At 34.7% G+C, this 14,601-nt stretch overlaps 1 protein-coding gene across 4 annotated transcripts in view; it reads right to left on the bottom strand.

The window, feature by feature from the left end:
* Window positions 1–14,601, bottom strand: part of MLLT10 (MLLT10 histone lysine methyltransferase DOT1L cofactor) — a 233,364-nt gene that overhangs the window by 149,024 nt on the left and 69,739 nt on the right. For 2 of the 4 annotated variants that reach the window (XM_043967037.1, XM_043967036.1), the window contains exons 5-8: window positions 14,399–14,508; window positions 5,852–5,955; window positions 2,053–2,146; window positions 261–356 (exon numbers count right to left, since the gene is read on the bottom strand). In XM_043967037.1, coding sequence (XP_043822972.1) covers window positions 261–356; window positions 2,053–2,146; window positions 5,852–5,955; window positions 14,399–14,508 — 404 coding nt within the window. Of the gene's footprint in view, window positions 1–260; window positions 357–2,052; window positions 2,147–5,851; window positions 5,956–14,398; window positions 14,509–14,601 lie in introns of those variants that run through there. The other 2 variants (XM_043967039.1, XM_043967040.1) reach the window with 2 other exon arrangements.

Here is a 14,601-nt window from a genome sequence, read left to right as displayed (position 1 = left end):
TTTCACAAGGCTATTGCAAATACATGCGAGAAATATATCCCTCTCATGCTGTGTCTCATGCTGTTTTTCAATGCTGAATAGAAAAGGGTAGCAATATTGTTTACACATATGTAAAGTGTCCTTTAAAACCTGACTTGCTACCCTTTCTTAATCTGACTTTTTCATATTAATAGTCTCCAACTAACAAAAATAAAATTTAGCTGGAAAAAGATGTTTTTAAGTAGATGTGCCACATGATTAGCAACAACAAATCCACTTACTTTTTTCTCTTTCTCATGATGTTTATCCTGAGAGTGAGAGGAAGAATCACTTAAACTTTGATCATATGACCTATTAGATCCCCGTTTGCTCTTTTTCTAAAAGAGAAAATATATATATATACATATATATATATACATATGTGTATATGTATATAAAAAAGTAAAGGAATTAATTTTTAAAGGCATAAGCCAGTTTAGATGGGAGGTTTATAAAATATCTTAACAGAAAAATGTCCCAATTCTTTCATTCTTCATAATTAGCTTGGACAGCAGTCAAATAATTATCCAAAGGACAGCAAAAGAAAATCTCACCCTAATCTTGACATATTTTAAATGCCATGGTTTTCATGATAAAAGAAAACATCTGTTATTTCAAAACAAATTCACCACATTTTTAATGTCTGTTTTGTAAAAGTCTCAACTAAAAGGGAGAAAACACCGTCTTTAAGGCAGCTGCTAAAACTGGAAGTAAATACTTGGAATATCACTGCATGCCCCCTAAAGAAAGCATGAAGCCTTCCAATATCATGGTAATAGCAGCAACAAAGACAGTTCTTTAAAGTGAGTCTTTATACAATTAATCATTAAGTTACTATTAGGAAATAAGTGAAAAAAGAATGTCAATATCAGACCCATGCATTTACAAGACATTAATAACAGCATAACTAGTAGACAGTAAGAAAAACAGTTTAAAGAATACAGAAGCCATTGCATAAAAAAGGAATGAGGTAAGTGCATTTCTGAGTGATCATAAGCAATAGGTGTAAAATGAAACAACACTGGTCATACAAGATGTTGGGAATTATCATGCAAGCACATAGCTTAATTTTTTAAAAAGCCACACAATTAATAGGGTGTTTGGGGCAATATTTTAAATGCCTAGAAAGAGAGAGTTCTATTCATATGCAAAACTTCTAAATTCTTTTCATTATTCTCTTAGAATATCTGACCTTTAAACCTCAAGCTGATAAGCTTGTATATTTCACTGGAATAATATATACAAGTATAGTGTACAATTGTCAACATTCTAAATTATTCTAGATTAGATTAGATTCATTAAATGGAGCTCTATCTGATGTCTATTATTGATGTGTATAGTGCGTATGTATTTTTTGTTTCTTGCCTCAATTTTAAAATGCCATTGGGTAAAAAAACCACAAACAAACAAACAAACAAAAATACCCAGGGAAAAAAGAACACCTAAGGCCCAAAACTATTATGTACAATTCACTAAGATTGAGAGACTAACAGTTAAGACATCAAATACACATGTATTTACCCTTCCAAGGAATATAAGAACATAATATGGTCAACTAATACTTAACACAGTCATCAGTGCTTATATAAGAAAGCTTAAATTTCAAAAATAATTCCCAAAGTAAATTTTATTTTTCTATCCTAAAACATTTAAACCAATGAGAAGCAAAATGTACTGATTTGAGTTTCAGTTCTCCTGAAGAAGCAAAATCTACAGAAGTCAGGAAACTGGAAGAGGAAAAACCAGTGGCACAAATTACTCATAAAGTATTTCACGTGCAAATTAAGCTAAAAATACTAAAATATAACTGTAAGTAACTGTCCCAATTAAAAGAACATCTGCATATTTAGATGACTATTATAAAATGCCAGTAAGTGGTATCCTAGAGCAAATTTTCTTCCGAACAAAAGCTTTCAAAACAAAAATTCATATGCTATTTTACTTACATAAAAGAAAAAGGAGAAACTTTTCTAAACAATACACTTACTTTCAAAACAAAACATCTTAATTTTCATATTAAAGAGAAATTCTTACCAGCTTACTAAAATGGTATTTACAGTAGCCACAGTATTGGACATTATCTGCCCCATTACCTTCTTCTTCACAAAGGAGTCCTGCAAACTGGGCACTGAAAATAAAAGCCAAAAATATAAAAAACATTCAAACCACAATAATATCCTTATACATCAAATTCTCCTGAAAGCACAAAAGACTTTTAATATATTCCTCCTCTATTCTAGGATAAAATAATCCCCTTATTCTACATTTGAATAGATACAATTCACTTCTGCCATAAACTGCAAAGAACTGAAAAAGCTCTTAAGAAGCCACAGATTTAAAGTTTAAATCCAGCTCTTGCAACAAAAATATTAAAAGCTCACCATACTGTTATCATATCCTTTACCTCCCTTTTCCTGTTCATTCCTTCCTTCTCTTTCTCCCCTTCTTGCCAAGCGCCCACCTCCCGAAAGTCCCAATGATCTCTCTCTTCAGTCTGTTCTCATCCACAATATCCACTGGACGTTCAGGCTCACAGCTTAGGGTTTAAGTTCCTGTAGTTCGTAATTGTGCCATTTTCTAGGAATGTAACCACAGAAAATGGGATGGGATTACTCTATTCATGAATACTTAACACTATATCTTTTTTTTTAAATGAAAGTACTTTTTGGGGACCTAAGTGCATTTAGATTTTTGTTTTGACATGGTGAAAAAAATTAACATTAACAAAATCTCATCACCCAACTATCCTGTCCAACACGAATGCAGTAACTTTTTTGGCTCTGGAAATTTCTTCCAGTAGTCTTTAATGAAAGTAATGCAACATATGTTTATCTCATCCACCATACTGTAACACAAAGCACTTAGAAAGCCTAAGTAGAATCCTTAGTAAACATATTTTTCCTGGTTTAACAGCAATGAACCACAGTCTAATTTTTATCACATTTACTGCAAGGAAGACAAAGGCTTTCTGCAGTGAATATGATGATACACAGAAACAGCAAAATCAATGTCAATAATTAAACAACTGTATTAAATTTGTCCTTTACATAATGTGATAGAAAGAGTTCTGTGTGACCAAGTGTGAATAATTTAACCTCTCTGAGTTAGAAATTCCTTATCAGTAAAATGAGGGGGCTAGATTAGATGACCTTTGAAATTCATTCCAACTCTGAATATTTGTACTGATGCAAGGGTTAATGTTATGCTTCTAGCCAAATGCAACTATCTGATCATTACAAAAAAAGGCAAAGAAGAAACCAGTAATAAAATTTATGGCCTCAGATATCTACATACAAATGATCAAAGTAACATGCAGATGAAATAATGACACTAACCCTAACAGGAAAATTTACCTCATGGGTATCAAAGAGACTCACTAATGGAATATGACTCTGGTAATATACCCTAATCAGAAGAAATATAAGAGGTAAAAGGAAGGAGTAGAACAAGACTGTGTATTGAGAATATATCTCCATGAAGAAATCTGGAAACCAGAATGGATTGGCAGAGTACTGCAGGGTGCTGATCATCATTTGAGTAAAGATCAACTGAGGTAGAAAGTGATTTTTCCATCTGAACATATACAAACTTCAGACCACCTGAGCAGAAAAAGCATGCAAATAAGTTCAGGAAGCAGAACACAAATCTGGCACAGCAATATGATAATGGAGTGACAGGAAATTTCAAATATCTAAACCCCATAAAAAACACTCTCTTGGCCAAGGCAGAGTATCTAACAACCCCTTGTTTTATGAGGATTTAGTTCTTCAAAAGATAGAGAATGCAAAAGGGGAAAATTTCTTCTCTGGAAATGATTCTCACCAAAACAGGAAACTGATTTCTGGGGTGGTAAAGATTATGTGAACCATGGAGGGAAAGTGTTCACACCCCTCACTCCTAGAGTTTGTGATACAGAAAAATATGAAAACCAGGAATGTATGGCAGGGGTGGGTGGAGATAGGGTTTTAAGTACACTAGGAAAAAAGAGGAAGATCGAAAACAGGATAGGATCACTGCTAGGAATGGATAGAATGATAAAAGATAATAAAGTGAAAGCTGACCAACTCTCCTTTTACTTGTTTTCTCTACCAAGGAAAATGATCTTTGAATGTGAAATGAAAGAAAATGGCTACTAAAGATACAATAAGGATATAGTAAGAAAGCATATAGCTGCCTGATGAGTTCAAGTTACCTCAGCCACATCAACACCTGTGGGTAATAACAAACAGGTAGGTTTGCTTGCCTAGTCACTACCCGTGATCTCTGAAAGATTAAGGAGAATGGGAAACCATGGCCTTTGGGAAAAACAATATTGTCAAAACTTTAAAAGACAAAAAAAAAAAAAAAAAAAAGGAAGGCAGAGTCTAAAAACTACGGGTCAATGGATCTAGACCTTGATTTCTGGAAAAATTCTATATGATAATATTAAAGGAATAGTTAATGAACATATGGGAAAAGATTACAAAAAGCCTTCATGGCTTAATAAAGAAAGAACAGGTCTATAAGGAAGAGCTTTTATTTAGTCTGGGGAAAAGTTATGACTTGGGTGAATAGTAACAGTGATGCAATGCAGAAAAGAACATTAATGCAAGACCTACGATATGTAAAAGAAAGCAGAATAAAGTTCAGAAGAGTACCTAGACAAGCAGAGAAATGTTAGTATTAACACATTAAATTTTGTATATATTTTCAAAATAGATTATAAGAGATTCATAGTTTTACATGTTTTCTGGCTTTCCTTGAATATGAAAATATTTGTTTGTCGATTATTTATGAGCTCATAATAAAAAAGTCTAAAAGAAAATAACTGATTTCCTTTTCTAATAGCATTGTTACATAATCAATCAGTGGAATGCTTTGGATTAGGGGTTCTCAGCCTTTTTGGTGTCATGGGGTCTTTTGAGAATATGAAAAAGTCAACAGACCTATTCTCACAGTAATGTTTTTAAATGCACAAAACCAAAATGCATTACAAAAGAAATTATGCTTCAATAGTTAGGATAATTTTTTTAAGTCCATGGACCTTAGACTAAGAACCCCTACTTTAGATACAGTTTACTTAGGTTTTAATAAACTTTAGCAAAGCATTTGACAATCTCTTATTCATTTTACTTTCATAGAAAAAATGGAGATATAAAAAGATAATAAAATGAAATAAAGAATAATTTAATACTTCTCTGTCATCAAACTGAAAGGGGGATGGAAGTCTCTCTCTGATTCATTATCAATGTCAACCTCGAATGAGGTTTCCAATGAAATGCTCTAGAGATCTACAACTAGAAGTGGCTATCATGGAATGTGCTGACAATCCATGATGCAGTGATATATATCTGTTGACACCAATTCAAAAACACCATGTCAATTTCCCTCCTGATGCCACCTTGGATACTTCCTCGAAATACCATCTGGTCTTTACAAATTCCATTTTTAAACCATATTTTATTTTACATGTCATTTGTACTTAGTAATAATTTTATGTTTTAGAAAATCATCCTGAAAAGTGTGTGGCTTTTATTAAATATGTTCTGTGGTGTGACATTTCAAACTTCACATCTTTCAAATATATTTTTGTAGCACTGAGGTATATAGGTTGGCAACTAGAAGCTAGATGAAGTCAAGAAATTGAGTATCTGATGCTAAAACTACCTTCCTGAACTCAAATTGCAATAAAATGATAAAAAATTTTACACAAATAATGCAACCTGTGGATATAAAACCCATGTGTAACACTTACTATGAATAATTTCTCACTATCAAACTCATCATTGTGTTTTTATATAAAATGATTTCCTTACTTCTATGCATTTCAAAAATATTAACGTAAAATACTTACCAGGTTACATGGAAAGCTTGTCGACATCCATGCTTATTACATGTCATGCAAGCACCAGTAGCAGCTTTGCTCTCTCTTCCTTGTTCATCACAAATGTAGCAAGTCTTTTTAAAGAAAAAAGAAAATGACAATGCAAAATTGAAGCAAAATATTTCAAGAAGAGTCTGGCCCATGCTTGGTAAATTTTACTCAAACAGATTCATTTCTTTTTTTTTTTTTGCGGGGTAATGGGGGTTAAGTGACTTGCCCAGACTCATACAGCTAGTAAGTGTCAAGTGTCTGAGGCCGCATTTGAACTCAGGTCCTCCTGACTCCAGGGCCGGTGCTTTATCGACTGAGCCACCTAGCTGCCCCAGATTCATTTAATTTTAATAAAATATTACTTCTTAAATAAAAATGAAATTAGCCAATAGTAATACTGTAAAACCATGACAACTACAAAAGCAGCTGTGCTGATTTGTGAGGTAGACAATAACTGCTTTATCTATTCTAATTTATACCATGGTATAAAACAACTCATCAGTATTCTCTACTCCAGTTCTGAAAGAAACTTACTAGATTACTTACTTTTGACTATCTGTATTTCAAGAAATGACACACACAAAGCAAGAATCATTTTCTCTGGGATTTAGAAAAGCATATATATGACTGTAGCAATAAGGCGAGCATTAAGTGTTGACATGGAATCGCCTTCTGTTTAGTTCTGTTCCTCCATTCCACACGGTAGAATGTCTATTGTTCTTCAAAACACAGCTCATATGCTATCTTCTATAAGAGGCCTTTTCTGGTCCCCTATCTTACCCCTAGTATTTGCTCCCTCTCAAAATTATTTTGCATTGCTCTACTCATTTATATAACATGGTAAGATTTTGAGATGGAAGGAACCTAAATGGTGAACTAGTCCAAACTTCTTATAAGGAAACTAAGAATCCTGGAAGTGACCAATGAAAACACAGGCAATTAGTTTCAGGCAGGATTTGAACTGAAATCCTCAACACCAAAGCTAGTATTCTTTCTTCTACACTACACTGTCTCCTTGTTGTAGTCCTCCCATAAAATATAAAAATGCCTCAAGAACAGAGACAGTTTTGTTTTTGTATCTCTAGGACTTAGCAGTGCTCTACACATATTAGGAGCTTAAAAAACATTTGCTAAATTGATTTTACAATTACAGATATACTTAATAGTATCATTTCTATTAAAAACTGATTAGAAAGGTAAACCTTTATTAATACATCATTTTGTAAGGAAATAGGGTTCCATTTATATGATTTCAAGTTTTATTACTTTCTAAAGAAAGTATCCCTAACTTTAGAGCTTGGTCTATATAAGGTTCTCAATATTTTACTTTAGAAAAATGGCCTAAGTGTGCTAAGTGATTAGAAGCCAACCAAGAATTAAAAATTAATTTCAAAGAATGTATATCCTAGCAAGCAAGGGTAGGCATTTTATGGACTACAGAAATTATTAATATATAAGGGAAAAGAAAATTTGCCTTAAGGGTCAAATGAAGATGACAAATGTGTGACTGATCTTTTCCAAGAGATTAAGCAAGAGGTATTGGTTATTAGTAATATCACTTATATGTGTATAATGTTTACAAAGGGCTTTCACATACCATATTTCATTTCATTCAGAAAATAACCCTGTGAATAAGGCAGAACAGGTATAGTAAGTCTCATTTTAGAGATAAGAAAAATTAAGTTCAGAAAGGCTAATGATTTTACCCATGGTTTCACTTCTAGTAAAGGGCAAAAACTAACAGTCCTGTATGGTTTTTTTAAAAGTCCACTGTTTTTCCTACCATAGCAGCACTCTCTTTAAAAAGAACAAAACAAAAAACCACCCTTAACTTCAGCCAAGGTGAGTTTTCTTCAGGGAAGACAACTATTTGGACTAAAAGGAAGAAAGGAATGCCCTTTAGGAGAAATCCTACAGTCAATCACACCATATTGCATCAATCATATAAACTAATGCATAATTTAAAACTGGAGAAAAGAAAAGGGTGGAAGAAAAAGAGGCAGTAGATAAGAGATATGTAAAATGCCAAGCACACAGGTAAAGAAAAGAAATATTGGGAATCCTTCCCTTTTCCTTCAAAAATGTACTGAACAACTATACAATCAAAAATGTATTAAATGTATTTTTAAGGCATTAAAGTATATTTCCATTGAAGGCGGGGAAAAAACAAAACAGCAGGCATACTTTTGAAAGAAGGTAGGAAAAGAACATGGACAGAAACCACATAAGAAAACTTGAGAAGAGAAGCAGAAGGAAAATCAGAGGGGGTAAAAGGATTCGTCAGTAAATATAATATCAAGATTGTTTCAAACTGCCAGCCATTCAAACTACATTATTTGGCACCAAAAATGGCTCTAGCTCACTTCTATCAGCAGTTATAATGAAACTTTCACTCAGATACCTAATACCAATCACATTTCTTTCCTTTTCAAAAAAATTTCCTTGTCTTCTTCCTAAAGACATAGAACTTTCTTTCTTTCCAAGAATTACCTCGGGCAAAAGAGAGAAACAAAGCAATTACAAAGGTTTCACTACTTCTCAAGCTTTGAGTAGCAAATTAGGCACCATGTCAGAGTAACAGTGATCATTACACTGCTCTCTAAGCTTTATAAAATGTCATACAATATTATCTTTTTGTCCTTACAACAACCATAATAGATACTATTATTCCCATTTTCAGATGAGGAAACTGAGGCCGACATATGTTAGATAACTTATACAGGGTCATACAGTTTTAAGTGTTTGACTCTGGACTTGAATTCTAGGTCCAGCACTCTATCTATTCACAAGGTTTTCTATTTTCTTTCAAAAGGGTCAAGACAGGAAGTTAATGGGGGGGGGGGGGGGGAAGAGGGTAGAAGATAAGGCATTAAGCTACTTTAAAGCCGTAACAGGACCTTAAGCACCCAGGTACAAACCAAGGATTCTCTCAGAATGACTTTGATCAATAGGTTTATTCCTTGGAAAAGGCTGCCAAAGGCAGTCCAGTCTCCTGTCCTGGAGTCACCAGTCCTAAAGATTATCAATATGTATATTTCTCTACAGGTTAAGGACACATACCCGATCTAAAACTACATTACAGCAATGGCATCGTAACAGGGTTTTACAAAAGCTTTGTATTTGATATAGATATTTGATGATTATTTCCTGTCCTTAAAACAAATTAAACAGCCCGACATATGCAGAGGATAATTTTTCGTTTACTCATCCATCATCTCTCCAGGCCTCTTTGAGAAGTCCACTCTTCAATCTGTCTGCTAGCGATGTTTGTTTATTCCATTTATAACATATTTATATAGTGGCTTTAAAGCTACAAAACTAAGTACTGATCCTTATAAGCTAAATAATGTAAGTACGATTATACCCATTCAGTACATGAGGAAACAGAAGACTTAAGTAACTTGCCAAAATCAAACAGTTATTAAGTGGTGGACCAGACTTCAACCTAGATTTTTTTTTAAACAACCACAGCAATACACGCGGATACAATTATTCTTCAAATCATTAAAGTACTCAATTTTCTATAATCCCTAAGTGAATCTAATGTGAAAAAAGTTTTTCTGGCAACAGATAATGGACAACTTTTTTTGCATCATGAATCCCTTTGGAAATAGAGTGAAGTCTATCAGTCCCTCCTCAGAATACTGCTTTAATAAAATGAAATAGGATTACAAAAGAAGCCAGTTATACTGACATGCAGTTATCAAAATATTAAAAATAAATTTAAAGGCCCCAGGTTATGAGCAGTTGAGATGGAAGATTTGTGAATTTCATCCTAACTCTCAAATTCTAGTCCTATTATTCCATTCCTTTTTGTTAACTTGTTTATTATCATCAACCATACAAATACTCTAACCATAATGCTATCAAACATTTTGCTGGGGGAAAAACAGAACGTTCTGATAACTACCCTACTGAAGTTGCTGCATTCTGAAGTGAAGTCTGCTGTGTAACTAAGATGATTCAGAATCCTAGAAAAGTCAAAAGAATTGGGTGCAAGAGTGATGTAAATGAAGAGGTGAGCAAACTGAAAAGCTACAATGATTACTGGCAAAAATAAAACTGGAAATGCCAAATGCCCCATGATTAATAGTAAACAAACAAGCTGCTATATGAGCATAATGGAATATTGTACCATTAAAAACTCTGAATATGTAAAATAAAAGGGAATATGTTAAGATTATATGAAACAATACAAAATGAAGAAAAGGTATCAAATCAATATAGAAACTGATTCCAATTATCAAAAAAAAGCAATAATAGCAACAAATTCTGTACAAAAAATACCCAGAAATGAAAGAAATCAAAGCAAACATGGAAAGACTAGGTATTTGTTATTTTACAAAAAGCTAATAAATAACTTTTTAAAAAGCAAATTTGAAGTAATGTAAGTTTAGAATTTTTGGTAAAACCATCTTTTTATTTTGCTTATAAATCTGAATATTTGTTTTTCCTGCTGGTTACTGAACTCAGAATCAAGTAAATAAAGCTAAGTTGAGTAAAATATTAATTACTTTAGTTGGAATGTTATAAAAATCAAGATCCTAATGAATCTGAGAGGGGTTTTAGGTTATTTTAGGTGATGGAAAAACTTTTCTATGTTAATCAGAGGAAGCATGGTACAGAGGAAAATTAATACTGGATTTGGAGTCAAAAGACATGTTAAAATCCTGGCTCTTGCTGCTCATTACCTTTCTGACTACAGGCAATATATTCATCTCTTTGGGCTTCAGTTTGTTTAACTATAAAATGAAGGAAATGTAATGAATGAACTAGTACTTGTTATGGTAAAAATCTGCTCTGTGCTGATGATGCCCATCTTAGCTGATGCAGCATACAATGACAGTCAGTACTCACACAGGCAGAGATCAAAGCTCAAATACACAATAGGGAAAAACCAATGTTAGGTTTGTAAGATTTGGAAGACTCAATCCAATCAATCAAATAGCCTACTGATAAGCAATAACTATATATCTCCTATAAGTCATTAATTTATACTAGGTGCTAGGGATAGAAAGACAAAAGATTTTTTTAAATGTATATACAAAATAAACAAAAGACAGCAAAATACAAGATGGGGAGAGCCCAAGAAGTTGGAGAGGTCCGGAAAAGTCTTCCTATAGAAGGTGGTACTTGGACTGTCCTCAAGGAAGTATGGACTTCTATGAGACAGAAAAGAAGTATATTCCAGGAATAAGGAAAAGGCACACAAACAGGAGATAGAACTTCATGTGAAAGCAGCAGACACTTCTTTCAGTGTAGCTATGTCAAGTGCAGTGTAAGAAAGGAACTAAAGAAAGATGTTTACTGACAGGCAGCAAAAACTCAGAGGGGGTGCAGAAAAACAGATGCCATCACTACTGGAATCAAAACAAGCAATAAATGTATTTAGGTTCACAGGTTTGGGAAACATGTAATTCCTGGTGCAGAGAAGGCTGGGTATAGAGCAGACTTATTTATATATCCAGAAACAAAGCACCAGGTATTAGGCCTAGGTTCCAGTTACTGGGAAGAATATGTGGACTCAGTAGTGAGTCAACCAATTAGGTAGCAACAGTAACAAAACAGGCTTGAGGAACAAGACATGGGGATGTGGTTCTGGAAAGAGTGTAAAGAACATATTTTGAAAAAGATACATATTACATGATATTTTACACTAAGCCTTGCATACCTTGCAAATTGCTGCCTCACGTACCTTGGGGTCAAAAATGGATGACTCAACAATATGGGGTCAGTCTTGTTCAAACATCATAGCCTGGCTACCACATTACATTTCATCCTAGAGGCAAGAGAAAGCCACTAGAGTATGCTGAATAGAGTAACACGATCATATTTGCACTTAAAGAAAATCAATTTGGCAGTTGTGTGATGCATAGATGGATTGAAGTGGGGAGAGACTTGAGACTGGGAGACCAATTAGAAAGCCATTGCAATAGCTGAAGTGACAGATTAAGAACTGATGAGGACCTGAACTAAAATGGCTGAGAATTGAGAGAAGGTACAGACGGAAGATTTGGCAAATGACTGCAATGTGCCGAGTAAAGGCTAAAGCTGAGGTTACAATCCTGGGAGAATAAAATAATTATGGGTGACCTCAGTAAAAGTAGTGAAAGGGTGGCAGCTAAATGGTTCAGTGGATAGAGCACCAGCCCTGGATTCAGGAGGACCTGGGTTCAAATCCGACCTCAGACACTTGACATTTACTAGCTGTGTGACCCTGGACAAGTCACTTAACCCCAATTGCCCTGCCCCTCCATTTTTTTTTAAATAGTGAAAGAGCATAGGTTGGTGGTAAAGGATGAGTTCTTGATCAACAGAATGACCAGCCATAATTGCAAAGGACTAAGGATAAAATATACTATCTCCAGATAGAGAAATGATAGACTTAAAGTCCAAACTGAAGCATATTTTCTTTTCTTTTTTTGGATATGGCTAAAGCAGCAATGTATTTTGCATGATGATACATACTTGTAATAGACTTTGTTTTTCTTGCCTTCTCAATCAGTAGGGGAGGGGGAGAAAGGAAGGAGAGAATTTGAAAATAAAAATAAAAGAAAATTAATTTAAAAGATAACATTTAGATGTGTTGAGTTTCAGATGTTTCCAGGACATTCAGTTTGAAATGTACAATCAATAACTGGTGATGTGGAACAGGAACTCAGGAGACAGGCTAGGAATAGATATATTGATTTGAGCTGATACAGATACATAGACCAAAGGCAGAACTAATAATTAAACTCAGGGGAGTTAATAAAGGTCATCAAGAGTTTATAGAAAGAAGAGGACCTAGGACTGAGTCTGGGGATATGCCAGCAATTAGGTAGTGTGATATGGATGAGCCAATAAAGGATCCTGAGAAAAAGTTGCCAGAACAGTAAAAAGAGAAATAGAAAACCCAGAAAGGAGAATGGCTCCATAAGGAAAATGTGGCCAAAAGAGGCAAATGCATCAGATACATCGAGAAGGATGAAGTTTGAAAACAAAACCAAACCCACCAGATCTGGAAATTAAGAGATCACTGGTAACTTTGCAGATGACAACTTTTTCCAGGATTTTGGATAAGGATTGAGAGACCAATACAGCACAATACCATGAGCTTGAGGAGACTGTAAGATCTAGTGATAGTTTTAAGGATGTGGGAAAATGGGCAGGACTGAAGGCAGCATGGATGAAACCAGGAAATAGGGAAAGATGGGAGATTAGAGTAAAAGAAGATAATTGAGGGGGGGCCATCTTCTGGAGAAGACAAAAAGAGGATCAAAGAGTGGTTTGCCTTTGTCAAGAAAGGCCATACTACATTTTGTTTTTAGGTGAGGCAACTGGGGTTAAGTGACTTGCCCAGGGTCACACGGCTAGTAAGTGTTAGGTGTCTGAGGCTGGATTTGAACTCAAGTCCTCCTGACTCCAGGGCTGGTGCTCTATCCACCTAGCTGCCCCCCATACTACATTATTAGAAAGTAAAGGAGGAATCAATGAAGAATGATGTCAAAGTGCCATGAAACACAAAATAAGGGAGAAGAGGAAGTTACAGAGAATGTCCTCGATTTTCTGAATAAGTTATCAGATAAAATCCTCAATGGGGAATAGGAATTGGATGTTGGGAGGCCTGAGGAAAGAAGAAAAGGTTTAGAAAAACTTCCACAGGAACTCAGATAGGCAATAAATTAGATAGGAGTAATATTGGAGTGATGGACCAGTTAAAAATGGATTAACATGAATTGATACTACATTCAATCAACACAGTTGTTCAACTTCCTACAGATAGATTCAGGAAAGGAGGTGGATAAGTAGAGATTATCCAGGACTGAGTCTGAGGAAGAATAAGCAGCAACAGGACAAAAGAGTGAGGGATTCACGAGTTAATAATGCTGTGGCGTTTAAATTAATGAGGAGTTAAAAGCAATCCCTGTCTTCAAGTGGTTTACATCTTACTGCTCCAGCAAAAACAGATGTTGGGCAGCTAGGTGTTGTAGTGGATAGAGCACCAGCCCTGAATTCAGGAGGACCTGAGTTCAAATCCAACCTCAGACACTTAACAGTTACTAGCTGTGTGACCCTGGGCAAGTCACTTAACCCAAATGCCTCAGCAAAAACAAACAAACAAAACAAAAACAACCAGATGTTACAGGAAGTCTATTCATAGGCATTTTATAAAATCTTATAAACCACTAATTCCCAGCAACTCTGTAGAATATTTCTTGTCCTGATATAGACAGACAGACAGACAGACAGACAGACAGACAGACAGACAGACACACACACACACACACACACACACACACACACACGCACGCACACACACGCACTCACATTCTTACTTTAGGGATTTTAGGCCAGATGGAAATATTGCTCCCCTTAGAAAAGATCTAGTTCTTTACCTAGGTGTCCACTGGAAAAATCAACCTTTTCAGCCAAGGAACTAGGACATTTTATTCCAGAAAACACTTTACAGTTTTAAAATCAAAAGTAATAAAATTACTTCAAAAAAAATTATAAACTGAATTCACATAATGATAAATACTGTACCTTATTATAACGATCATGTGGAACAGACTGCAGTACAATAGGTTCCATTGTAGAAACGTTGGCAAACTGAACCTCAGGAATATACAGGGCACAAACAACATGAGCCCAACCTTAAAACAAAGAAAAAGAAAATACTTTAACCTCGGTAGCTCATGAAAATGTTTATGTCACAAATAAAACCACTGTCTTCTTAATTTTTAACT

The sequence above is a fragment of the Dromiciops gliroides genome, chromosome 5, assembly GCF_019393635.1.
Source record: "Dromiciops gliroides isolate mDroGli1 chromosome 5, mDroGli1.pri, whole genome shotgun sequence".
In the NCBI taxonomy this organism is placed as follows: domain Eukaryota; kingdom Metazoa; phylum Chordata; class Mammalia; order Microbiotheria; family Microbiotheriidae; genus Dromiciops; species Dromiciops gliroides.
Note: the sequence above shows the minus strand (reverse complement) of the source record. Positions and strands in the feature narration are given on the sequence as shown.